The sequence below is a fragment of the Nannospalax galili genome, unplaced genomic scaffold, assembly GCF_000622305.1.
Source record: "Nannospalax galili isolate Female #2095 unplaced genomic scaffold, S.galili_v1.0 scaffold974, whole genome shotgun sequence".
NCBI classification, from domain to species: Eukaryota; Metazoa; Chordata; class Mammalia; order Rodentia; family Spalacidae; genus Nannospalax; species Nannospalax galili.
In genome coordinates this window covers 1,103,014-1,128,650 of record NW_008335438.1, presented here as the reverse complement: position 1 = coordinate 1,128,650, position 25,637 = coordinate 1,103,014, and the positions used below count along the sequence as shown (strand labels likewise).

Sequence of the window (25,637 nt, the reverse complement as noted above, 5' to 3'; positions counted from 1 at the left end):
TGTGTGTGTGTGTGTGTACGCGTGCCAGAGAAACTCCTACAAGAGTAGACACTAAGGGCACCAAGCATGTGAGATAAAAGCAACCTTTTAAAACAGTTTTAATAATTCTAGCAACCTGCTTGCAATATTCAATTATAGTTTCAAAAAATTATTTTTCTTCATCAGTGTTTATGATTCAGAATCGTAGCTTTGTCTTTGGTTTTATAAATGCATTCTTCATCTCGAACACTATAGAATTTCCTGTAGCTATAGAACTAACATGGGCTGCCTCTGAAAATGACTGAAATCGGTGTATTACCTGCAAGCTCTCCCCATGAACAAACACTTGTGACACCGGTCTACTCCTGATGTAAATGTTTTCTATCTTCTCTGGAGCAATGTATTCTCCTTGTGCCAACTTGAAAATGTTCTTTTTCCGGTCAATGATCTTCAGAGTTCCATTCTGCATGAGGCAGATGAGAGAATCAGCATGTCAGAGCCCTAGAGATGGTGTCAGTGGGGAGGGGAGGGATGGTCCTTGTTTAAAACTGATTTCCCTAGAGAAATCTGAAGTTTGACCTTTCTGTTTCTTGGCTTGAGAGAAAGAAATGTCTTCCACAATGAGCCTGTCTGTGGAAAACCAACGGACAAGCCTCAGGGACAGTCCCAGGCCTGGGCTGGCCTCATCCAATGAAGAACTTTGGAAGTTCTCAATTTCTAATAAATGATTTCCAATGACTCCCATCTCCAGAACTCTGAGGAATGGAGAAAGTGTTGTCTTTTACAAGATTGCTAAATGAGTTAGCTTTCCCTGTCCTTAATTCTGTTAGATTTATTTCCTGTTAAATCCAGGAGCCAGCTAAAACAGCTGCATGCTACTAATCAGACTTGTTGGTAACTGGGCTTGTTAGGCCAGAAACAGGGCTGGGGATGGCTCTGACCAGCCATCAGAGGCCATTTCCTGCTTCATTCCCCTGAATTTAATTTCTCTGAGGAGCTTATCTTCTTAGGGATTTGAATTGAAGAATTGGGACAAGGGGCAAATACAGCCTAACATTATCTGAAAGTGATTAATAATCAATGTTGTTTTTTTTTTAAACCCTCGCGAGGGGCCATACTTACAGCCTCTTAGACTTATAAGAACAGGAACACTGATAAAACAGAAATGTGTTAAACCAAAATCAATAAAGTACATCATGAGGACCCTGTTGGGGGTGGGGGCAGGAGGGTCACAGTCAGGCATTCTTTGAATCTCTCAGAAATCTTGAATAAAATTGAGCAAGAAAGGAGTTTTAAGATGTCGTTACAGTCCTCCTCCCCTAACACATAGTAGGTAAAATCTTTGAGAAGGGAGACCCTTTGGGAAATTATCCTAGGGGGTCAAGTCTCCATCACTATCAAGTATTATTTCTTCCCAGAAAAACAGATGAGATGGAAAGCAAAGGGTGCTAATTGTTCATCAGCAGGGCGAGGTATAAAAAGCCTTCCACAAAGAGAAGCTACCATGGTCATTGAGAGGCTGATGTTAGCCTCTCACTTGTCTTGATGTCTCCATGAGTTAACTATAAAGAAACACCCATTTGGAATTCTCAATAGTAAAAACAACTGGTGGGCACATACCACAATTCTATTTCAATAAAGTGAGGAAAAAGAAAGTTTTAAAACCAGAACACTGTACCTCTTTCCTAGAAGTCACCTAATTGTTCCTTGGCCACAAGCAAATCTTTTCTCTTTGAGGACCATGATAACACTGAGGTCCAGGACTATCTGAGCGGAAAGCACCCCACTTCAGGGTTGTATCTGGACACAGCATCAGTACCACTGGCTACTGTACACATTGTATTTGGTAAGAAATACGAAAGGAAGAAAGCTCTTCAATTGGTTCACATCCTAGTGTTTTTATAACATTGTGGATAAAATAACCAAAGTACTCCAGACTAGAGGAAGAAAGACTATCTTTGGCTGCTCCAAATCACACATTAACCTTTCCCCCCCAGGATTTCATGCTTTTGGTCTACAGAAGAGCTAGGACTAGATCACAGATCTGCCAACTCCCAGTCTAAGCTCTTCCAGTGGTTACTCTCTTCTCTTTACAATAAGAGGGGCCCACAAACAAGAAACATACAGTCTCCTGCAGCTGCCTCAGATGACTAACCTCCTTACATTAAGCCCTCTTGCAATAGGCAGATTATTCTGTCCAGCGTCATAGCAGAGACTCCTTGAAGTCATGAAGAAATACTCACAGGAAGCCAGCGACCAATGTCGCCAGTGTGAAGCCAGCCATCCTTGTCCAATGCTTCCTGTGTCTTCTCAGGGTCCTTCAGGTAGCCTTGGAACACATTGTTGCCTTTGATGCAGATCTGTGAACCAGATAGTACAAGGGGGTGGGGTGGGGGGAATAGCAGAGGCTGCTACATTCATCTTCTAAAACACCTGTTCCCACACAATTCCATGATGGTTTCCAATATAGTATGGAGATCCTTTTAGCCCTTGTTATAGGACAATGCAGCTCACAGATATTTTATTCCTTGCTAAGGGCCTCAAAGGAGTCAAACCCAAGGCGGCTCACAGCTTTATGTTCTTTTTGAACCAAGCCTCCCCACCATGTTTTTCTGACTACAGGGCATGACCTACCCACCTCGCCTTCATTGTTTACTGAGAAGTAGTTCATATCAGCTACGTCTTCCAGCTTCACAAAATTGCAAGCCACGGGGGTCCCAACGTGACCTAGAACATACCAGACATTCTTGGCTGAGAGACCATAAATCAAGCATATATATTTATGGATATTTATGGATCAACTTTAAAAGTGAAAAATAGAGCCGGGCGTGGTGGTGCACACCTGTAGTTCCAGCACTTGGGAGGCAGAGGCAGGTGGATCTCTTTGAGTTCAAGGCCAGCCTGGTCTACATAGTTCCAGGACAGCTCGGGTTACAGGGAGACCCTGTCTCAAAAAGACCAAAAAAAAAAAAAAAAAAAAGGTGAAAAATAGGACTTGAGTTTGGCATTTGCCACATTTATGCAGAATACTGACATTATCTGCCCTTCACTCCTAAACTGTAGTTGTTCAAACACTTCTCCCAACCAGCAGATGGAAAAACCTACCTGCTGTCCAGTCCCCAGGTGATGTGATTGTACATCCAGCTGTGCATTCTGTTTGGCCATAAGCTTCAAACACCTGGGAAACCAAAGAGGAGCTTTGAGACTTACTCAAGATAAAATATGGCTGACCATGCCTTATGGCAAACTTAGGAAAACAGTGGAGAAACAAGGGCTAGAGACAGTTTTGAAAAATCTTGAAAGCATTCCCACCTGTCAGTTCTTCACCACTGTGGGTTCATTCAAAAACAAAAAAGCATTCAGAAATAGACCAAAGTACAGAAACCCACATAAAAAAAAATACGTCCTATCAAGTAGGTAGAGAAATGCAAATTACTCATTAAGTTGTATGCAACCCGTGACCACTGGACTTGAACCTCAGCAACTGCGCACCTCTGAAGAAACTAAGAAAGGGGGCGGCACGCTTCTTAAGGAAAATAGCTCCAGCCTTGATAAAGACAAAAGGGCTGGCAAACTTTCTGCACAGGGCAAGATAAAATATTTTCAGCTTTGCAAGCCATCTGGTTTCTGACTCAACAACTTTGCCAGTGTGGTATGAAAACAGACACAGACCCCATACCAGTGAATGGGTATGACTGTGTTCCAGTAAAATTTCAACTAGAAAGCAGGTGGGGGCAGGGGAATGTAGACAGGACTGAAATCTGCTGACCCCCAGGTAGAGAAGATAATGTTAACCAGAAAGAGGCTGGTGATAGGAAGCAAGCTGATAGGCTACTGCAATGGTGGATGTGGTCTGTGATAGGCAAGGTTGGTAGACTTAAAGAGAAAGATGTAAAGAAGACATTTCTGGGGGAGGGTAAGAGCAAGACTTTCTGATATACTAGTCTTTGGGGCTCAGGGGGCAGGGAATATTAAGAGTGGCCAAGATGGCGGTAGTTTGAAAACCCAGAAGACCCCTGTGCCTGACTCTGGTATTAATTCAGTCTTTTTGGATTGTGGGTACATGGATAGGGAACATTCTCTGTGAGGCTAGCCCTGTGCCCCCTTTTTGTCTTATTCATGCTGTATATGGATAGTTGAATGGGTAAACTAGTTATCCATTTGGCAGAGGGGAGAAAAAAATCCATACCCAGGTCCAAACATTGCAGATGGATGGAGGCATAAATGAAAAAAAAACCCATAAAATGATAAGATTATCAGAAAAAGTGGATACAGTCTTAGGAAATAATGAAGATTAGGAAGTTCTATCTAAGCAATTCAAAATTTGCAAATAGAAAACATTCGTCGATTGTCTGCATAAATATTTGAAGGTTTTATATAGCAGTACACAATACAAAGGGAAAAAACTGGACCAGGAAAAAAGTAGCATAGCAAAGATTAATTGTATTACATGAAGAACTCAGCATTATGCAAGAGAACTGGATAACCCTTTACCCATTTTCTATCAGGAAGTAATAGTATGACCCATGGAAGAAAAGCAAGTATCAAAGAGCTGTATAAGAAAAGTTCAGAGAAACAGCATGAAATAAGAGGTGGAAAATTGGCAATGGTTTAAATGACTGAAAAAGCCTGTCACTGACAAGAGTGTGGAAAATGACACTGCAGGTATTACTTGAAGGAGTGTTGGAAATGATACCTCGGGTATTATTTGAAGGAACATATGTAAGAAACAAGGGCTTCCTGAAATTTTGGTGGTATATATTAATATATAATATACAGAGCTGGCAAGATGGCTCAGTGGGCAGAGGCAATTGCTGCCAAGACTGGTGAATTGAGTTCAATCTCTGGGACCTGCATGATGGAAGGAGAGAACCAACCCCACTAGGTTGTCTTCCTCCACCACACATAATACACATCCCACACATACACGGTTTCTCTGTAACCCAGCTGTCCTTGAACTCACTGTGTAGACCAGGCTGGCCTCGATCTCACAGAGATCTGCCTGCTTCTCCCTCCTTAGTGCTGGGATTAAAGGCGTGTGCCACCATGTCTGGCTAAAAATTTGAAAAACATGTAATACAGAGATATGTTTGTGGCCACACTAATGCACACACACACATACACTGACCCAATAATCCTTACCCTCATGGATTTATTCTAAACTGGTAGTTGCATAAATACTAAAGCATACACAAGTCCCCTTATCATTTCATCAATTACAACAGTGTAAAAGTGGCAAGCAACGTTTCTACCAATAGTGGACTGAGTGCATTCAACAAGCTGTTGTGAAACTATTAAAATGATGTTAATCTTCATTTGACAAGGAGCAATGTGGGTGGAGCACTGTGCCATGGGGGTGCAGAACACACTTATGTAAAGATTTCTATATGCAGATGCATGAACTGACTGGTGTGGTATTTCTCTTGTTTTTAAGATTTGGGGTGATAGTCTCTGCTACTTTTCATTTATAGTTTCAGTTTTATTTAAATAATGAGCTCTATTTATGGAAAAGTGAGTTCTTACCGGACATCCCAATGCTGCCCGGAAGAATGTCAAGACCGGAGCAGAAATGGGGGCAGCTCCAGTGATCATGAGGCAAATCCTCCCACCCAGGTTGTCCTGTTTGGTAGAAACAAAAGACCTGTTGAAAACTTTTCTTGTGACTTCCCTTTCCTCCATTGTAAAATGGGTATAACAGTATGCCTAGGTGTTAGCATGAAAGGAGTTAACTCACAAGCACTTAGACTAAGGTCTGGAAATATAGAAAAGCATTTAAATTGTCACCTATTAGCATCATCACCATCCATACCTGGGACCAGAACTTGCATTTTAAAAAAATTCTTCAAATAATTTGAATGACTTATAAACTGAACAGAACAGAGTAAGAAAATACAGCACTAACATCTACATCAATTCTGTTTTATGCTTTTTGACCAGTTCTCCTTAGTGGCAAAGCTGTGTAAGAATGGTCTCCAAAGGTGACTTGGGGGGGGTGTTTCTGGGAGATGGCTCAGTGGATAGAGCACTTGCCATGCAAATGTGAGGACTGGAGTTCAGAGTCCCAGAACCACGTAAAGTCAGATGCAGTAGTGCACATCTGAAATCCAGCTCTCTTCTATGGTGCACACAGAGAATACTTGGGAGCTTTCGAGCCATATAGCCTGGTCTGCACAGCAGTGAACAACAAACTCTGCCTCAAATAAAGTAGAAGACTGATGCCTGAAATTGTCCTCTAACCCCTACATGTACATGCATCACACACGCACACACACACACACACACAAAAAAAAAAAAAAAGAAAAGAAAAAAAGAAAGAAAAGGGGGGCTGGAGAGATGGCTCAGTGGTTAAGAGCACTGACTGCTCTTGCACAGGACCTGAGTTCAGTTCCCAGCATGGCGGCTAACAACCATGCATAACTCCAATTCCAGGGAATCCGATGCCCTCTTCTGACTTCTATGGGCACTTACACATATGCAGACAATACATGCATATGCATAAAATTAATAATAATAATAAAACAGAAAAAAGAGAAAAAGAAAAAAGTGAGCATGAATAGAAAATCTATGAAGATCTGCAGTTAGAATTTCTGACACCTAAACATGAGAGAAAGAGAAGCAGATGCTGGTTAGTGGGCAGCCCTGGTGTTTGCCTGGCTCTGTTCAAGATCCATGCAACTTACCTGGATCTTTGAAAAGAAGAGCTTGTCCCACAAACTGTCACGCCTCACAATACCATTTTTCACTTCATTGAATTTAGTGTCGATAGCCAGGTTCAACAAGAACTTCTTTAAGGGTGTCTTGGCTTCATTTTGTACCTGGAAGATGACAGCTCCACTTAGTTGAAAATCTGCTAGAGACACTTACTAAGCCTATTTGCTAGCAAGCAAGAGATGCCAACTCCTAGCTTCGTAAGAATTGGGTAGCTGAATAACATTGAATCTAGGAATAATGACCATACTCAGGAACAAGCGAAGTTGCTAAATATATGTAGAGTTCCAGACCTACCTCCCAGACTCCTGGTCCCCAGGGAAACAACTTAGACAACTCATGTAAACAAACGGCAATCAAGAAAGATGGTACCAACAACATCACTGGTTAAAATATCAGATCAAAAGCCAGGTGTGGTGACATATTTCTTTAATCCCAGCAGAGGCAGGTGGATTTCTCTGAGATTGAGGCCAGCTTGGTCTATATAACAAGTTCCAGGCCAGCTGGGACTACAGGGAGACCCTAACTCAAACAAACAAACAAACAAAAATCAGATCTAAGACTGGAGAGACAAAAACATCAAGAAATAATTCAATGCATACCCCCACACACAGTTTTTTATTTAGTAGGCCAGAGAAGGATTTGACTTTTCAAAATGAGTACTGCCACCTTCTGCCTTGATGACATTTTTGCATCCACCAAACTTGGAGAATTGCCATCTTTCTCTATGATGAATGTTTTTTAACTACATAATACAAAATCCCGGCCAGGTGTGGCAACATACTCTCTTAGTCCAAGCACTTGGGAGGCAGAGGCAGGCAGATCTCTGTGAGTTCAAGGCCAGCCTGGTCTTCATGTGTGTTCCAGGACAGCTGGGGCTACAGGGAGACCTTGTCTCAAAAAGACCAAGAAACAAACAAACAAACAAAAACCCAAAATACAACAGATCTTCTTATTTACATCACTGCTCCCTTTTGGGCTTAACCAACTGATAAAATTTTTCCCAGCTCACATTATTTCCTTGTTTTTCATAATGACTCTGTGGTCTACCAACCACACTCCTCTCTGAGAAGAGTTTCCCTAGGTATACCACAAATGAATCTCTTTATTTCCAAAATTAAGCCTGAACCTTAAGACTTCACTGTCCTGGACGTTACACTTAAGGGAAATGAAATTCTTCTCAGTTCAAAATTTGAAGAATACTTTTCTGGCCATTGTCTATGTTTATATTTCTATTTATGGGCCTCAGACAACCAGGACTGTTAATTCTCACATTTAAAAAATTTATTTTTATATGTAGAGGTTTTTTGCCTGCTTGTATGTAAGTATACCACATGTATGCAGTACCCACAGAGGCCAGAAGAGGGCATTGGACCCCCCCCCCCCCCCCGGAACTGGAGATACCGGTTACAGATGGTTGTCACTGCCATGTGGGTGTTGGGAACTGAATCCAGGTCTTCTGCAAGAGCAGCTAGTGCTCTTAACTGCTGAGCCATCTCTCCAGCTCTCTAATTCTCCCCTTCTAATTCAAACTTTGCTCTAGGCTGTGGGCATCTACTCATGCTTATGATATCATTTACCAATATTTTGCCATCTGATTATAAGATACACAAAATGCTACCTGCATCATTTCAGGCCTGATGCCTCTCTCAAACACAAGCAATTTATTTACCTTTCTCTGACATTCACAAGACTGGCTTTCCTAACAAGTCAGTGACAAAAAGCTATAACAGTGATTCATACTCATAAAATCCTCCATTTAAGAAATAGGCTCCAGATGAAAATTATGTATCATTATAATAGTTTAAAGTACTACCTCTCAAAAATAAAGAAGTTCAATAACACAAGCAAAAACCCTAACAACCAGCTCTAACGATTTCATAGTATGATGAGACGTCAGAACTGTCTACAGGGCTTCCACTGTCCACACATCATCTATGTTCTACAACACCATCCTCTCTCACTAGAGCCCAGTTTGGCCTGTGGTAAGAGTAAATGGCAAGGCCAGAATCTCAGAAGTAGAGTCCAAAGCATATGAAGAATGGTGTTATTTCCTCAGGGCTCCAAATCTAAGGAATATACAGGCACTACTATATTGCCTGGCTTCAAATCACAGCTCTGAATGGCAACTTGCAGAAATTAGTCAATCTAAGGCTTGGGTAAGAAAGAGACAAGCGAGCTTAGGTTATCCTGCTATGTTAGAAAGCAAGGAAACTATCAAAGTCTACTAAGGTCATGCCAAAAAGACACATGAGCAATTTGATAGGCACAATTTGAATATGAAAAGAATTGTTGAAATATAAGGATATGTTCATAATAACACAAAAAAATTCTTCACTGGCCACTTTCAAAGATTTCTAGAGCATGACATCATTATTCTGAAGAGTAATAAATCAAGGGGAAGATAAAATACCCATTAGGTCTTTATGGTAGAATGTCAGCTAAGGAATACAGAAAGGACAACAAAACTAGAACTAAGAAAGTCACCATTTTGCAAACCCCAGTGAACAGTTCTCCATGACAGCTAAAGTGGCCATGTGAGAGTCTGATTCCAGTTCCTTCCCTTATTAGATATGACTCTGTACAAGTTCTTCAATTTCCAAGGCTTGTTTCCTCATCACTAAAGTTCCCTGAAAAAGTGTGATTTACTGTTTTTGCAAGGGTTAAATGATAGAACACATCTGAAATTAACACATGGTCTAGCACCTTAGCAAGAAGCTAAATCATAGGCGTGCATAAGAGTAAGAACTTTCCAGTACTTTGTGGAGTTCTTCCTCACATCAGCAACACTATCTACCGAAAAAGGAGGGGCATTTATTATGGCTCCCCACAGCAACAGTTGTATCATGGCTTATGTAGATACTTAGAGGCTGGATGGGGTGGAGCTCATTTCTTGGCAGGATGTAGTCTCTCAGAGGCTTGTGTGGGTCTAGATCACAGAGGTTCCTCCTTTTCAGGATAATTCCAATACACACAAGGCTCATACCTTATCATAGATCCTGTTAAGGAGTCGAGGCACTGTGGGAAACACCGTGGGCTTCAAAGTCTTCATATCATCAGGCAGTAACCGGATATCTCCTTGGAAGAACCCAACTCTGCCTCCACAGGAGAATAGGACAGCCTGAAAGAAATAGAAAGACATGGCTCAGAGCCACAGCCACTGTCGGTGGGGCCTCCCTCCAATGGAGGGAGCACTTGTTTCCTACCAACTTAGGTACCCAGGTCTCTGAGAACCTCCACAAAGAAAGGATGGAAACTTATTACTGTTGAGGTGGCAAGACAGATAAGACAGACCCCACCCTCTAGCTCCACCACAGGTCTGTGTGTCAGTCCAAGACACCATCCTTCATAAGAAACTGCTCATCGTGTGGCACTAAGAAAAAAACATTGCTAGTTAAAATAGGAAAACATGCCTTCAACTGTTAAGACCTTCCCAATTTCAGAAGTACTAAAATACATGTAAAAGTTTCTAAGAAAAAAACTTTCAATGAATCATATTTAAAGCCTTTAATCCAGTGAACTGAATCTCACATTTTGGCATTTTGTGTACCAACTAATCATCCACTGGGTGAAGAGGTATTCAGGAGCAGGGGAGGTCAAAAAGAAGACCTTCCCACCATACTACCCATGTTTATGAAAGTCTAGTGTTGCTTTAAAAAATTATTATTCTATTTTATTTTTATTTTATTGTATGAGTGTATTGCTTGTGAGGTCAGAAGAGGGCATCAGATCTTCTGGAACTGGAGTTACAGATGATTGATTGTTAATTGTCATGTGGGTGCTGGGAACCGAACCCAGGTCCTCTGCAAGAGCAGCCAGTGCTCTTAACTGCTGAGCCATCTCTCCAGCCCCCAGTGCTGATTTTTTATTCTCAAATCACTTTCAGAATAGCTAGAAAACTTGGAAACAACTCCCAGAACAACAATCCCTCCTTGGTCACACATATCATGCCAGGGAATACAACCTTACACATGTATGTTCCTTTACTGGTCCCCCTATAGAGTCTTTCCTTTTCTCTAACTCTAGAGCCTTTCAAAACTCTAACCAACATAGAAGTCAAAAAGGAGACAATGTCTTGTGAGTCAGATTGGGATTAAGAGATCACAGACAGTAAGTACAAGACTGGGAACTTATTGGACTCTGTGGAATCAGGGTTAGGGTTAGGGTTAAGTATTAGCCTCCTTCAGCATGCAGATTTAGCAAAGAAAGGCCTGAATCAAGACAGGATGCTGCCACAATTAAGACTCAAAGGAGCCAACTACACACTTGAACCTGACACAGTGTAAAAAGGACTGAGAATGCTGTGCAGCTCTGGCTTTTGAATAATTGTGGGACTAGCAAGTCAGGAACCCCTTCTCCCATACCTGCTAAGTACACAGGACACTCACCTGAACAATCCTCTCAAACATATGGGCCAAGGGGAGGTAGGATATGGTCACATCCTCAGAGGTGGGATGGAAAGTAGGCTGCAGATCAGGGAACAAAAAGGAGTCAGAAACAGATGAGTGGTAATGTTCTCTTCCAATAGAGATGCTAAAACTACCATCCTCACTCTTCATCGAGTAACCCCAGGTGGATGAAACCATCCTGTGGCATGTCTAATTGGGATAGTGGTATGGTAAAGGAAGAACCTGACATCATCCTCAAAACTTCTGAACTCCACAGCATGTGTATTTAACTTCCCCACCATCTGGTACATCCTGTAATTCTGAGTTACTTTGATCTACATAGAATATAGAGACTTATGACTATCCTAAAAATCCAAGCTTGAATTGTATAATCTTAGAGACAAAGACTATAATAGTGTCTTCCAAACTTGGCATGTGGTTTATATGCAAAATGTCCCCCACAGGCTCATGTGTTTCAACACTTGGTCCCCAGCTGCTGGTGCTGTTTTGAGACGTTAAGGAACCTTCAGGAGGTAGCGTTTCACTGGATTAAGTGGGTTACTGGGGCCAGGCCTTGAGGCATTTATAGTCCAGCTCCTCTTCATTTCTGCTGCTTCCTGTTCCACCAAGATGTGAGGAATCCCAGATGCACACTGCCACAATGGAGCTGACTGCCACTGTACCTGACCCTTCCTGACAGGCTGTATCCCACAAACTTGAAGCCAAAATAAACCCTTCCTTCCTTGAGTTACTTTGTCGGTTAATTTGTCACACCAAGGAGAAAAGTACCTAAATGCAAGCCCTGAACTACATTTTCTACTTTCTCTGCCCCTCTAACTTCCATAATTAAAAATCTTACAGTGGATTCACATTGTAAAGAGGGCCTCTTTTACAATTGACCACTGACCTCCAGTAACTTGAGAAAACCGGCAGTGTTTGAAACAACATTCTGGTGGGTGATCATAGCTCCTTTGGGGTCACCTGTAGGAAATACGAGATGGAGAAAAGCTTTGTGTGGCTAATTGGTAGTCTTTGGCCTTGAAAGAAGCTAGATTCAATTGTTTCTGTGCCAGAAAGTCAAAAGTTTGACCTATCACTGTGTCATTTTGTGATATATATGCCTCTTCTTAGGATGATTAATTGTAGGAGGAAGTGTGGCCTGAACAACCAGCGTGGGCTGCAAAGGCACCAAAAACATCCTGCTGAGGCAAACCTGTGTTCTGCCAAAAGACATAGAGATGGCTGATGCGAAAATGGCCTGATACAGAGAGCCAATGAAGAGCAGACACGACCTATCAATGGACCAGTGGGGCACTGGGAGTGGGGATATAAGGGAGCCCCATATCCGCAATAAACGAGTCTGCAGCTGCTCGCACTGCCCTGCTTCTCACCTGACTCCCGGAGTCTGCGACGTGACTCCGCACGGACTCTACCCCCGCCCGGAGGGCCCCAGGACAGCTGCAACAATTAATGCCCCAGAAATTCTACTAGTTGCATCATTGCCACTTAGAGAGCGACTTTTCTTGCCACTTAGAGAGCAGCCACAATCTCAAATGGAAACAGAGTCAAAAAGAAAAATATACACAAATCCCTCTTGTGCTGTTCATGTGCTGAAGATTTTATGCCAAGCATCACGTGATAATATTGCTATAAACCTCACAAACTGGTGTGCTGGGTTGAGCCACACAAAATGACCAAGGCTTCTACTAAATATCGATGCTGGTTAAGGGCAGAACCATCCATGGAGAACCATCACTGAGTAACCTGGCTTAATGAAACCATAGCAGTGGTTTGTCTAATTGAGGAAGTGGTAGGGAAGAGGGAAAAGTTGGCATTCTAACATCACCACTAAGATTCTTCAAATCCATACCATGTAAACATCTCCCTGTGTGCTCAATGAAAATCTCTTTACTTATGCTTCTGTTTTTTTTTTTTCCTATTTGGGACTCACACACAAAAGTGGTCATAAGCACCTGAAGGCAGGGTTAGTGGCAGGGTATGTGTACCGCCTACCAATAGCCAAGGACTTGATCCCTAGCTCCCTGGGGGGAGGATGGCAAGGGAGCTTTGTCAAGGCCTCCTTGGTACTGACCTGTGGTTCCACTGGTGAAACAGATGATACTTAGGTTTTCTGGGTTTGGAGGCTGGAAAGAGAATCACAAGGGCCTTAGAATATCACAAACTGAGAGTGGACCATTGCAAAACTCAAATTCGAATTCATTGGTAAGAAAACTTACCACGGGTTTTTTGAAGTTTTCTTTGCCTAGATTCTAAATGCACAGGAAACAAGAAAAAGAAACAGTCATTGAGAATGGACAGCCTTGAAACAAGTTCACTTTCCCTTTTCCTGTTGTAGGAGGATACTTCCAAACTTCTAGCCCAGATTGGCTCAGCAGTCAATATTCAGGTACAGTGTAAGCACCAGGAAAGAGCATAAAATCTCTCTAGAACATTAACTAGAGAAGGCAGATCTTAAGTGTCCAAACTTCTCACCATATTCTTACAGTTCAGTCATCTAAAACCATAACTAAACCTTTTTTGAATAATACTAATAAGTTAACATGTCAAGGTTTACAACAGACCAGTCACTTTCCTGAACTATTTATGCATATTACTTCATTTAACTCTTTGAAATACCTCTGTGAGATTATGACTATGTTAATCCTCATTCTATAGACAGAGAGATGTGCCACCTAGCTGATACAGAACTAGAATGGGAACCCAGGCAACCTGGACCAGATTCATAGCTATTATTGAACTCTCTATTCATTCGTTCCAAATTCTGAAGAGCACACTCCTGGCCAAGGAAGCCCATCTACCGCTGGCATGATTTTTGTCATTGTTTTGAAGAAACTGTTCTCCAAGCTTCTTTTCATGAGTCTGATTTACAGACTCATGCCATCCTTGGACGACAACAGCCATACTTTGGTGTAGATGCCCTACAAGTCACTCTTGATGAGGACTAGATCAGTCTTCCTGCTGCAAGCTGTTTCCAGTTCATACCTCAGCATCAGACAGGGATAACATCTCTATTCCACACTTCTGTCCCCTTTGCTTCAGGTCGTCATCAAAGGGGTCCATGAGGATGATTGTCTTCAGCCCAGGAGTAAGGCTCTTTTCTACGTTCTCTATCAGCATTGTTGCCTTCTGGGGCGTATCACAGATGACCACAGGGATATTGGCTAAAAGCAGAAATAGAGCCAAAGGTCACCACCCTGCTTGGCTAACTACATGGTTACCTTGCATGGAAAAGGAGATTTTTTTCAATGTCAAAGCTAGTGGGTCCCTGAGATTATATCTACAAATTAGATTTATAGAGTACAATCTGAAACACACTAATGATAAAAACGAGCTTAACCAAAATATAAGCACACAGTTTTTTAGCATGCTGCTGACACATTTTAGTTTCTAGAACTATGAAATTTCCTGTTTAAGAAAAGTCATTAAAACAGCTTGACTGGATTGTTAAGGTGTGTTCCTTCTAATACGTTTGATGGATTAGGGAACAGAAAAGAAAGGAGGATGCAAATGAAACTTTATAGTCAAACACTTTATGATTCTAAATGTTGCCATTTTCTTTGATACTTGTCTTCAGAAATGGAAAATTTCTATGGTTTTCTATTGTCCAAGTGAATCTCCCCAATCAACCAATCTAGAAACAAAAAGTACTATCCAGGATATGTGAAAGGCATGCTGTTTGCCCAACAGAACTTGGTCTTGTTTCTCTGGCAATGGTAATTTTCTTCTATAGACTTATGAATATTGGGATGTATTGGTTAGCTGCACTAACTTGAGCTTACAAAAGGTAGGAAATGAATGTTGTAGTCTGCTATGATTTAGCCAAGACCACTCTAGACTTTAATTCATGGTGTCCAAAGTAGTCTTATCTCTAAACATATTAGCATCCTATGCTATCTTGAAGGATTTTGCTGAAGCTTTTATTTAAGCATGACTTTGTCTTATAGGAAGCTTTGTAATTTCCATTTAAATTATATCCTACGTATTATAGGACCAGAAAGACTAAAACATTTGTTTTTCTGACCTTAAGCCAGAAAAAATTAAGAAAAGACAAGGAAAAGAGAAGAAAAAAGTAGAACTTGAAGAATTACTCAGCATTAGGAAAATAGAGTTGTAATGTAATAGCAAAGTTTTATTACCTTTGTTGATAATATATATGATGGCATCTGATCCCAAGGTGTCATACAGGGGAACAGTTACCATGGAATATGTATAACAAGCCAACTCAGAGATGACCCACTGTAGAGAGAAAAGTTCAAGTTAAGTCCTAGAAGAGCATTAATTCAGTCATTGAAACAATAAATATTTATTTAGCATATTTTATGTTAAAAATAAAGCTGGAGGACTGGCCACGGACTGCCACTGATCCTGCTCTAAGGGACTCTTAAATAAGTGAGATAAGACAGGTACAGAGGCAAGGTAGAGTATGACCATTCCACCCATAAGAGCATTAGGGAGATATTGGGAAGCAGAAATCAGTTTCAAGGATTGGGTCAAGGTTATCTAGGGCTGCTTTGGGGGAAGCAAGGGAAATTGGACAGAAGACTTTTAGGATTTGGTCATGAAGACAAAGGCAGGGAAGGCATCTAAATAAGAGGGGAATGAACAAAGGTAGAAAACCATGACACTATGTCTATGCACTTGCAAGCATGAAGAGTATCATGAGAGTGACAGAATCTTCTGGCCATGATCCGTGCCCCCACACTCTTGGTCCAAGCTCATGTTGAAACCCTAACTCCCAATATGACTGTAGTTGAGATAGGGTCTTTAGGAGGCAATTAAAGTTACATGAGGACATAAGAATAGGGCAGTACTTCAATAGGACTGGTGTCCTTGCAAGAAGAGAAAAGACCCCAAGGATGCATGTGTACAGAGAAAAGGTCACGTGCGGACATAATGAGAGACTAGCCACCTGAAAACCAATGTGAGAGGATTCAGGAGAAAGCAAACTGCTGCTACCTTAACCTCATGTTTTATTATGGCCATCCAAGCAGACTAGTACACCAGATTTGATTTTAAGTTCCTATACTAGAGTAAGGTTCTTACTAAAGCTCCCAAACTTGGGCATATAGTGTTTTTCAGGATTAGCCTAATATCTTGCTAAAGTAACTGACTTTCATGACTTCATGGGTCCCATAAAGACTCTTCTTGAGGATATGTAGCCTGATGATTTTATTGGAACTTGAACATATGATTAGCTCCAAACCATCTACTTCCAACTCACTGTGGAAAGATGGTGATGGCCAGACTCAGTAGCTATGGATTTACCAGGTCAAGTACAAGGAGCAAATTCTAATAATAACACCAACTCATCCCTTTCTACAACACCTTGGAGATTTTATTTAACCATCCCTAATAATGCCTTCCTTTTCTTCATATGAAAATCAGACTGACTTAAAATGATCTATGATCCACACTGGACTAGGGAGTGAAATTCAACCACTCAGACTAGAACACCAGATGTTCAATTGGGATTTAAGGAGTTTCCAAAGCCTAACTCCTCTGAGTAGAGGAATAAGCATTATAAAATCTTTAAATAGCTTTGTCAAGTCATCATCAAATGTTGGACACTGGATTAGGGGAGATCATTTTGTTTAGTTATCTTCAGCGTGGTTACCTCTGGCCTATTTTGAGCAAAGATGCCAACAAATTGGTCTGGTGATGGCTTATATCCTTTATGCAACAGACAGGAGCCCAGGTACTCTGCTCGATCAGACACCTATGAGAGAGAAAGGCGGTGAGGGAGAAGAGGTCAAGATGAAGAGAAGACCCAATTAGCTCAGGATACTATGTTAGCAAACTAATTTTTCCAAAACTTTAGGCTTGACTTACCTGTTTGTAGGATAACCATTTGTAGGGCTGATTTGGTTTTCTGTATCCCAAGCAGGGTCCATTGTCTAAAAAAGTACAACATTAAAAGTAAATCAATTCCTGCTGCAAATCCTTTGGACCAGAGAAAATAGAAGAACAACCAGAAGAAGTGAAGACAGAAAGGTAAGTCCAGCAATAATTGAGTGTCTCTTGTGTCTAGGTAATTCAAGGGAAAATGTTTAGGAAATGTCATAAAACAGAGGCAGTTCAGTATTGAATCCATGGCTCCTGAGATAACATAGGTATTCAGTCAACTAATATGGACTAGCCCATGTAACATGAACAAATTAAAGTCTACAGTTAAACACAAACAGCTTGCACTGGGAGAGAGACTGATCATTCCTATGATAAAAATATGCTCATAGCATAAAAATCAAACTATGAATCATTATTCTTATCACATGGTTATTAATAATATTTCCTTCCATCATTCCTATGCATGGCTTTACAAAGATATGCTCACCCACATATTCGGAATGAGCACAACCATAATTTGGTGTCCTGCTTCCTTCTCCAAATTCATCTAAAGTTCAATGACCATCTGATGAAGGACTCTGCAGTAGATGACATATGTCTGATGGTTCCAAGTTTCTGAGACACTCAAGAATGCTATGGTAAATATGTTCAAATTGATCATTTCAATTTAGAATAGTTTCTTAAATGGTTCCCTAGTATGAAATAAGAGGGATGTGAAGTGGTTGGACTTTGGTCACACCTGTTGTGAACATGTGTCTTTGTCCTACCATTGACGTTTTGAGTTTTAACACACACCCATAGACAATAAACAGTGTCATTTAAAAGTGACTTCTGGCTTGACAGATTTGAAAAGTTATTATTTGGATCTGTTTCTTTTAGCAGCTAATAAAATGGGATCTTTTCTCTTATGTTTACATTTTTATCTATTTTCATGAATCACCTGTTTATGTACAATACTTGTTTATTTGAGAGTATCTTCTAAGATGTAGAGGCTTACAAAAGAACTACAAGAACACATGCTGGCCTTTGAGATTCTTCGAATTTGTGTCTTACATTGGGCAATAAGAGAATTCAGTCTTCTAAACATCTCACTTAGTCTTTCTTAAAACTTAAGTCTTAGAGACCCTGAGGATGTGGCTCAGTGGTAGAACCCTGACCTACCATACACAAGGCTCTGGGTTCAATCCTCATCACTACCAAAATAAATTTAAAAAAATAGTCTGTGAACTTAGCCATATTGCTGAGAGGAATTCAGGTCTTGCCCAAAGGAATCATGACTAGGAATTCAAGGGAAAATAAATAAACTCAACTGAGTGATAAGGGAAAAAGGAAGAAAAGCAGGAAAGAGAGATTCTGATTAAGGAGATAGGGAAAATGAAGGCAGAGACTGTTTTCTTCCCGTCGAAACAGCTTCAGGAAAGCTCAAGAAGTAAAACCTCAGTCCAAAATATTCCTTAGAGTATGTCAAGTCCTGATCTGCCAGTTGATCACAGTCACTGATCCCCAAGGGCTGTGTCTCTGGGCCCACCAATGAAATCCTTTGTCCTGACATTAGTCACTAATGACAATTATTGTTGATTGAATCCTTATGCCTTCCCAAGGCATTAATGCCTGGTCTTCCCGTCTATTATCATTCCCATTGGACTTAGAATAATGAAGGACTAGGGCAGCTTCTTCAAGCCCATACAGTAAGAGGCAGAGTCCACAGATGTGGAAGAAATTCTCCTACTCATCATTATTTCCTGATTAATGAAAATGCTGGCAGAGGCCCCTAGCCAAGGAACAAGTGAAATAATTGGCCCAAAGGGGCAGCAACTCAGACCTCATTAAACTTTGTGTCCTGGTCAACTTTTGCTTATAGGCCAACTCCTGACCACCTTGATAAACTTACTCAACTCAGACTTGGTTGGGTTCTGGGGTGTGGCCATCTCCATAGAATCCAAGTGTCCAGAGCTTCTTGACCAGGTAGACACCTAGAGCTAAATAGAATTTAAACTCTGTGCGCAAATCCCTGGAAGCTTCATAGTGTTAACACATCCCAGGAATTGTTAGGTCCCATCTTTTGGAATTCTGACTTGGTGGAGCTGAGGTGGAACTAGGGGTTAGGTGTTTTAAACAGTATTCCTGGAAGATTGTCAACATAAATGAATTACCAACCAGGAGTGAATAGGTCATCTTGTACATTCAAGCCTAGACACCACCAGAAATGTCATTTCTCTATGGCAGTAGCCAAGCTATTTGCCAAGCTTGCTTGTAAAGTTATTTTAACTCCACCACTTTCATTTTATTTTAAAATTGAAAAAAATAATAACTAAATGAAGTATCTTCTCTGTCACATACCACATGCTGAGTGATTTAGTTTTCATTGCAAAAGCAGCCTGCATTTACATAATAGAACTTCTTAAAGTCAGAGCATCACCAAAGAAATTCCATTTTAGCCATCTACTATCTGAAGTAAAGGATCTCTTTGGTTTGCTTTTTGTTATTTACATGAAATCCAAACGGATGTTGATTTACTATGCATGGGCACTTGTGGAGATTTCTCATAGAAATTTTCTTTACTATGAGCCTTTCATATATACATACATGACTACATGTATCTATGCAGAATCTAGGAACCACAGGTGACAAAAATGTATTGTCTTTAATTCACTTAATATGATTATTTCCAATTGCATCTATTTTCCTTTCATTCTTTGTATGACAAACACAAATTTTCTTTACCTGTCCCTCTGTTTTTTGTTTTTATGCTTTTGTGAGGTGTTCCTTATTTTTGAGACAGGGTCTCCCTGAAGCCACAGTTGGCCTGGAACTCACCATGTAAACCAGGCTGACCTCAATCTCACAGAGATCTACCTGCCTCTGCCTCTGAAGTGCTGGGATTGGCATGGCCACCATACCTGGCTTGATTCCTCTGTTTTTTTTTTTTTTTTTTTTTTTTCGGTCTTTTAGAGACAGGGTCTCCCTGTAGCCCCAGCTGTCCTGGAACTTGCTATGTAGACCAGGCTGGCCTTGAACTCACAGAGATCCGCCTGCCTCTGCCTCCCAAGTGCTGGGATTAAAGGCGTGCGCCACCATGCCTGGCTGATTCCTCTGTTTTCTTTGGTTCCATAACTTAGCTATTGTGAATACTTCAATAAACATTGATGCACAAGTATCTCATTTGGTGACTTGGAGTTCTTTGTCTAAATACTCAGGAGTGGTACAGTTGGGTTATATGGTAGATCTAATTTTAGTTTTATAAGGAACTGATCTCCATAGTTTACATACTGGAGAAAACTGGGGGTGGTATGTTCCACGTATATGATATATTTGTTTGAAAATGTTCTTAATGTAATGGTACCATGTACAATGAGTATGTACAATGAAACGTTAAAATAAGTAATTTTTTAAATGAGGGCTAAAAAATAAAATAAATCTTTCATATGGAGGCGTTAACTATTTTTTGTTAAAATATTTAAGAGCTTAGCTAATACAGAACTATCAGACCAAAACTTTCAGGCTTAGATAAGTATCAACCCTGATTCTTCCTAGTTCTGGGAATCTCCATTTTCTGAACTATAAGATTACAAGTCACAGTAATTAGCTAATGATTAAGTAGATAATGCGTGTAGCAGTTGCAGTTTGTACTTGCAGTTGTATAACGACTGACCTGGTCATTTTACAGCTAACAGGCAGAAGTGGTGGGAGAGATGAACAGCACACAGACTAATACCTGGCAGAATGCCACTTATAAGAAAGAAGACAGAGAGAGCTGCAACTTAGGCAATTTGGAAAGGAAACTTGAGTATCTAGCACTATGTTTAATAAAAGGACAAGGCTTCAAAGCCTAGGGTTAATTTCCTTCTGTGATAATAACCATGATGGCAGACCCAGGAGCATGATGCTGGAGTTAAGAAGTCCCAGCTGCTAACCCTAACCCAGATCCTCCATGTGAATTTACTTCAAGGAAATTCATGGAAGGGATGCTCTTAAACAAATGCATTGAGTTGGTGAGTTCACCGCAGTGCTTCCCTACACATGATCAAGCCTTTCACATCTGGCAGGGAAATTTCTTGTGCTGAGGAGCAGATTTAGAAAGCAAAATGGTTTGTATCAGGTTACACAGCTGTAAATGGAAGATGCGAGTTTTACAGTGTTTCCAGCAGCACTCATTTGGATACTGTGCTTTATTGTCTCTACTGTGTGTTGTGATTCTTCTTGAACCACAGCCTTTAAACTGCTGGAGTTTTAGAAGTAAGACAGGGAGGATGAGGATGAAACAGAACCACCTCAGGCTTCTTACAGGCAAGGCAGGGTGGCATGGCTTACCAGACACAGCAAGTCCTCTTTGGAAAATTTCATACGCTGTCTTGGCATCTGAGAAGTAATAAAGTATTAGGTCGTTGCTCTTCTGGAAAGCGCCCCTCCGCGCTCCTCCCTAAGATACAAGACCAAGTTTAGGAAGAGTTGGAGTCTCTCTCTCTCTCCTCTTTAAAACTTAATAGATTGAGATCATAAATAATGATTTTTGAGGTCAAAGGGATATATCTTCCTCTGTCAGTTTTTAAAATTAAATTTATCATTGATATATGTATATAATGCAGTCTGATCACACTTACTCCCTCACCCTCTCTGACCCCTCCAACCCCTCTTTCTTCCAACAAACAATTCCCCCTCCCGCTTCCATGTCATTTTTATTGTGATCCACTGAGTTTTCAGGAGGATGCCTTCATGAATATGGATGAAAAGCTGCCCAGTGGGTCATGGGCCACTCACCAGTGGCTACACCATTGAATATACTGACTCCCTGTTCCCACATACCTTTCAATAGTTCCCTATGGAGGAGCACAGCCCCATGAACCCCTCCTTCCATGCTGGGTTAATTTAAAAAATTTAAAGGCATCTCAATGTCCCCCTACCCCAGACAATTTTTAAAACCTCAAAGTTGTAGTATGGTCACAACACAGAAATTTGGTAAATATATAAGCATAAAGAAGACTTGAAAAAAAGTGAAAAAAAATTACATATAATCTCACCATCAAGAGATTGTCAAAATTATGTATTGGTAATCCCCCTAACCACATGACTATGCATATAGAGATACACATATACAGAAGAGAGGTGCTATATAGTTTTATATCTTTAAAACCCCTATGAAGGGCCTGGAGAGATGGCTCAGCAGTTAAGAGCACTGGTTGCTCTTGCAGAGGATCCTGGTTCCAGTCTAACACCCACATGGCAGCTACCAACCATTCATAATTCCAGTTCCAGGGATCCAACACCCTCTTTTGACCTCAACAGGCACTGCATGACATGGGTACACTTACACATATGCAAGCAATATACTCATACGCATAAAATAAAAACAATAAATAATTTTAATTGTATAAAGTTTAAGCATGTACTAAATGTACCATGCTATATGTTCCTGTCAGTAGGTAAATATTGTTGATGGGAGTTAAGATAAAATAGCTTCCCTTGAACACCTCATAAACTAGGGTTTGGGGAATGTGAGTGGGTAGTAATGGAAACAGCTATAAATATAATACTGTGATATACATGCAATACTAAAAATAAATATATTCTCTGGGAAACAAATGAAGCAAACAATTCTATACAAAGTAGGAAGGTTATAGAGAAGAAATATTTTAATAGATGCCTTGAAGATAAGTGGGCATTTATCAAAAACATGTGGTTAGGGCAAGGCAGAGGAGAGACAAAGGAAAAATTAATCCAGAGTGAAAAGATCAGCCTGAATGACAGCATGTGGGAAATCCAGCACAGAGCCCAGTGGGCAGCTGCAGATCAGGTCCCTGGTCAAAAAGGGAGCAGAAAGGGGCACACATGGATTTGGGGTAAACTACAGGATCTGTGTCCTGGAGTTTAGAAGTTATAGGCAAGGCTCAACCCTCATGAAAGTTCTATAGAACAGGTATCAATCAAATACGCACCCTGAAATGCAAGTTACTAGCCAAGATAAGGGTTATAAAAACCTAGAGAGCATTTGAGGCTGGAACAAAGAATCTGACTTAGCTAAGAATGTTGGGGGAGGTTTCTATGAGTTATCACATTAAGACATGAAAAACAGAGCCCTTGCCCAGTGAGACATGTGAGGGAGGAGGAAAAAGGATGAATCAAAGAGGATTCAGAAGCCTAACTTTAAGCAATTGGATAAGAAGAGCTAGTTTAATGGAAACAGAAGAGGAAAGGGTGTGTGTGCATTTGTGTGTATGTTTATGTATGTGTGTGCATGTATGAGTGCATATTTAAATACATGTGTATATATGAGTATATGTGTGTATATGCACACATGTGTGTATGAGTGTGAGTGTATATATGTGTATGTGTGTGCATGTATATGAGTATGGGTATATAAGTATGCATGTGTGTATGTGTGTGGGAGTGTGTATGTACATATATGTGTGTGTACATATGTGTATGTCTATGGATGTGTATATAGGTGTGTATGTGTGTATGTCTGTATATGAATGTGAATGTATATGTGTATGTGTGTATGTGAATGTATATATGTATGCATGTATATGGGTGAGTGTATGTGAGTGTATGTATGTACGTATGAGTATATATATGTATGTGTATGCATGTGAGTGTATGTGTGTTTATGTGTATGAGTTACTGTATGTGTGTATGTGTGTGAGTGCGTGTATGTATATGTGTGTGTGTATATGTGCATGTGCATGCACAAAGGGCAAACTGAAATACAGAACCATGAAGAGTTTGAGATATTCGAGCATCACTGAGGTCAGAGATAGACAGTAAGATTTGAGTATCACAGTCTTTAGGTACATTTTTTTAAATTAAAACTTTTTATTGTGTGCATGATATGAGTATGGGCATGCACACCATGGCCCATGTGTGGAGGTCAGAGGACAGTTTTGAAGAGACAGCTTTCTTCTTCTAACTTTACATGGATTCTAGGAACACAACATGGGTCACCAGGCTTGCACACTGAGCACCTTTACCAGCCGAGTAATCTCAACAGTAATATCAGATGTTTTCTCTGCTGAGACAATGTAGAATAAGAGTTGACAGGTTACAGTCTGAATCTGGCCTGACATTTGTTTTTATAAGTAAAGTTTTATTGGAACACGGTGATGCTCATTTATTTACATATTCTCTGGTACTTTTACTCTACAACAGCAGCATTTAGTTGTAATAGAGACCATATGGCCCACAAAACGTACACTATTTACTTCCTGGCCCTTAGAAAGTATATTTCCCTGCTTTAGAGGGAAACCCGTGGAGGAGAAGACAGACCCTGAATGACTGAGGAGGATGTACGCCCCTGGGATTGGGAAGATGCTTCATGGAAGGTTATTACGAAGGGTAAAGACAGAGTTTCAAGAAAGAAGTCTCAAATTAGTTGAAAGGCAGGAGGAATCCATGAATTTAGAAACTCGCTTATAAATGACCAGAGCACTGTAGAGGAAAAGGGAGTGATAAAGGTCAGGCTCCGGATTTGGAGTTGAAGTTCACAAGAGGAAATCAACTAACTGACTGCTCCTAAAGGGCTCTAGTGGGAAAAAGAAAAGAACTGTAAGGAGAGGGTGGTGTGGAACAGCGAGGTAGGGAGGTGGGAGTGAAGAAATGTGGAAATGCACCGAAAAGATGAAGGGAGGATGGAGAGCGGAGGAACCCTGAAGGGAGATGCCCGAGCAGGTGAAAGAAGGCTGCCCAAAGACTACAAGGGGTCAGCGCGCAATGGCGCAGGAATAAGGCATGCTCTAAAGAGGGAATAAGATGAAAGCGGATGATGTGATTCATGGGAGCAGAAGGAAAGGGAAAAGCATCCATGGGACTTTCAGTTCTCTCAGAGATTCAGGAGGAAGCCGAACATCTTACTGAAAGCCAGACAAATGAGCCTGCATCAACTTCCACCAGTGTGAAGAACAAATGTTAACTGAACGTTGAACTTGAGAAAGTGATTCTCCACCATTCTTGGACACTGGGTATTTCTTTAAAAATGTTTTCATGATCATCTGGATCAGGGGCTAGTGAAATTGCTCTCTAAATAGCTAGATAGTAAATATTTTAGGCTTCATGGAACATATATAAACTGTCCTTTAAAAACAATTTATCCCTTTAAAATGTCTTAGCTCTCCAGCTGCATTAAAAAGGTGTAGTTTGCCAACCCTTGATCTAGATAAACCATCCAAGGATCCAGCAATGGTTTCATTTTGTTCCAATGGAAACGTGCTAGTCAAAGAAATTCAGATTTGTGGATTGACGGTTTATTTTCCCAGGTTCTTTTCCTTCCTAGGTTATACCCAGTTTTCAATTTCAGTTTGTGTTCAATCAAGGTTAACAAACTAGAGATGGCAGGAGAATTACCTCAATCCCCTCAGACTGGTTGTTCAGGTCAATGAGAGGTGGAACTGGCTGAGGTCTGTTGATTAGCCACAGGAAGATGGCTGTTCCGAACGTCAGGAGGCAGATCAGTGCCGGGGTTGGAAGTGGGGAAAACAAGAAGTTAAAAATAAAAAGCATCTTTGTGACTAGCAACAGGAAATTCTGACCTTAAAAAAAGAGAGAGAAAGAAAGTATTAGAGGAAATGACCATAATTTTTTCTTAGTAGTTCTGTTTACAGAAGCACATATACAAACATTCTCTCTCTGTCTCTCTCTCTCTGTCTCTCTCTCTCTGTCTCTCTCTCTCTGTCTCTCTCTCTCTCTCTCCCTCCCTCCTTCTCTCTT

At 40.7% G+C, this 25,637-nt stretch overlaps 1 protein-coding gene across 4 annotated transcripts in view; it reads right to left on the bottom strand.

Annotated features, from left to right (window-relative positions):
- Nucleotides 1–25,637, bottom strand: part of Acsl5 (acyl-CoA synthetase long chain family member 5) — a 51,856-nt gene that overhangs the window by 2,588 nt on the left and 23,631 nt on the right. For 3 of the 4 annotated variants that reach the window (XM_029562095.1, XM_008830164.3, XM_008830165.3), the window contains exons 2-18: nucleotides 25,275–25,459; nucleotides 21,252–21,360; nucleotides 16,926–16,990; nucleotides 16,711–16,812; nucleotides 15,233–15,332; nucleotides 14,079–14,257; nucleotides 13,313–13,345; nucleotides 13,168–13,219; nucleotides 11,983–12,056; nucleotides 11,076–11,153; nucleotides 9,674–9,808; nucleotides 6,660–6,794; nucleotides 5,503–5,598; nucleotides 3,085–3,157; nucleotides 2,618–2,706; nucleotides 2,223–2,339; nucleotides 299–442 (exon numbers count right to left, since the gene is read on the bottom strand). In XM_029562095.1, the coding sequence (XP_029417955.1) occupies nucleotides 299–442; nucleotides 2,223–2,339; nucleotides 2,618–2,706; nucleotides 3,085–3,157; nucleotides 5,503–5,598; nucleotides 6,660–6,794; nucleotides 9,674–9,808; nucleotides 11,076–11,153; nucleotides 11,983–12,056; nucleotides 13,168–13,219; nucleotides 13,313–13,345; nucleotides 14,079–14,257; nucleotides 15,233–15,332; nucleotides 16,711–16,812; nucleotides 16,926–16,990; nucleotides 21,252–21,360; nucleotides 25,275–25,430 (1,737 nt within the window). In that variant the 5' untranslated portion in view covers nucleotides 25,431–25,459. The remainder of the gene's footprint in view (nucleotides 1–298; nucleotides 443–2,222; nucleotides 2,340–2,617; nucleotides 2,707–3,084; nucleotides 3,158–5,502; nucleotides 5,599–6,659; nucleotides 6,795–9,673; nucleotides 9,809–11,075; nucleotides 11,154–11,982; nucleotides 12,057–13,167; nucleotides 13,220–13,312; nucleotides 13,346–14,078; nucleotides 14,258–15,232; nucleotides 15,333–16,710; nucleotides 16,813–16,925; nucleotides 16,991–21,251; nucleotides 21,361–25,274; nucleotides 25,460–25,637) is intronic. The other variant, XM_029562096.1, reaches the window with a different exon arrangement.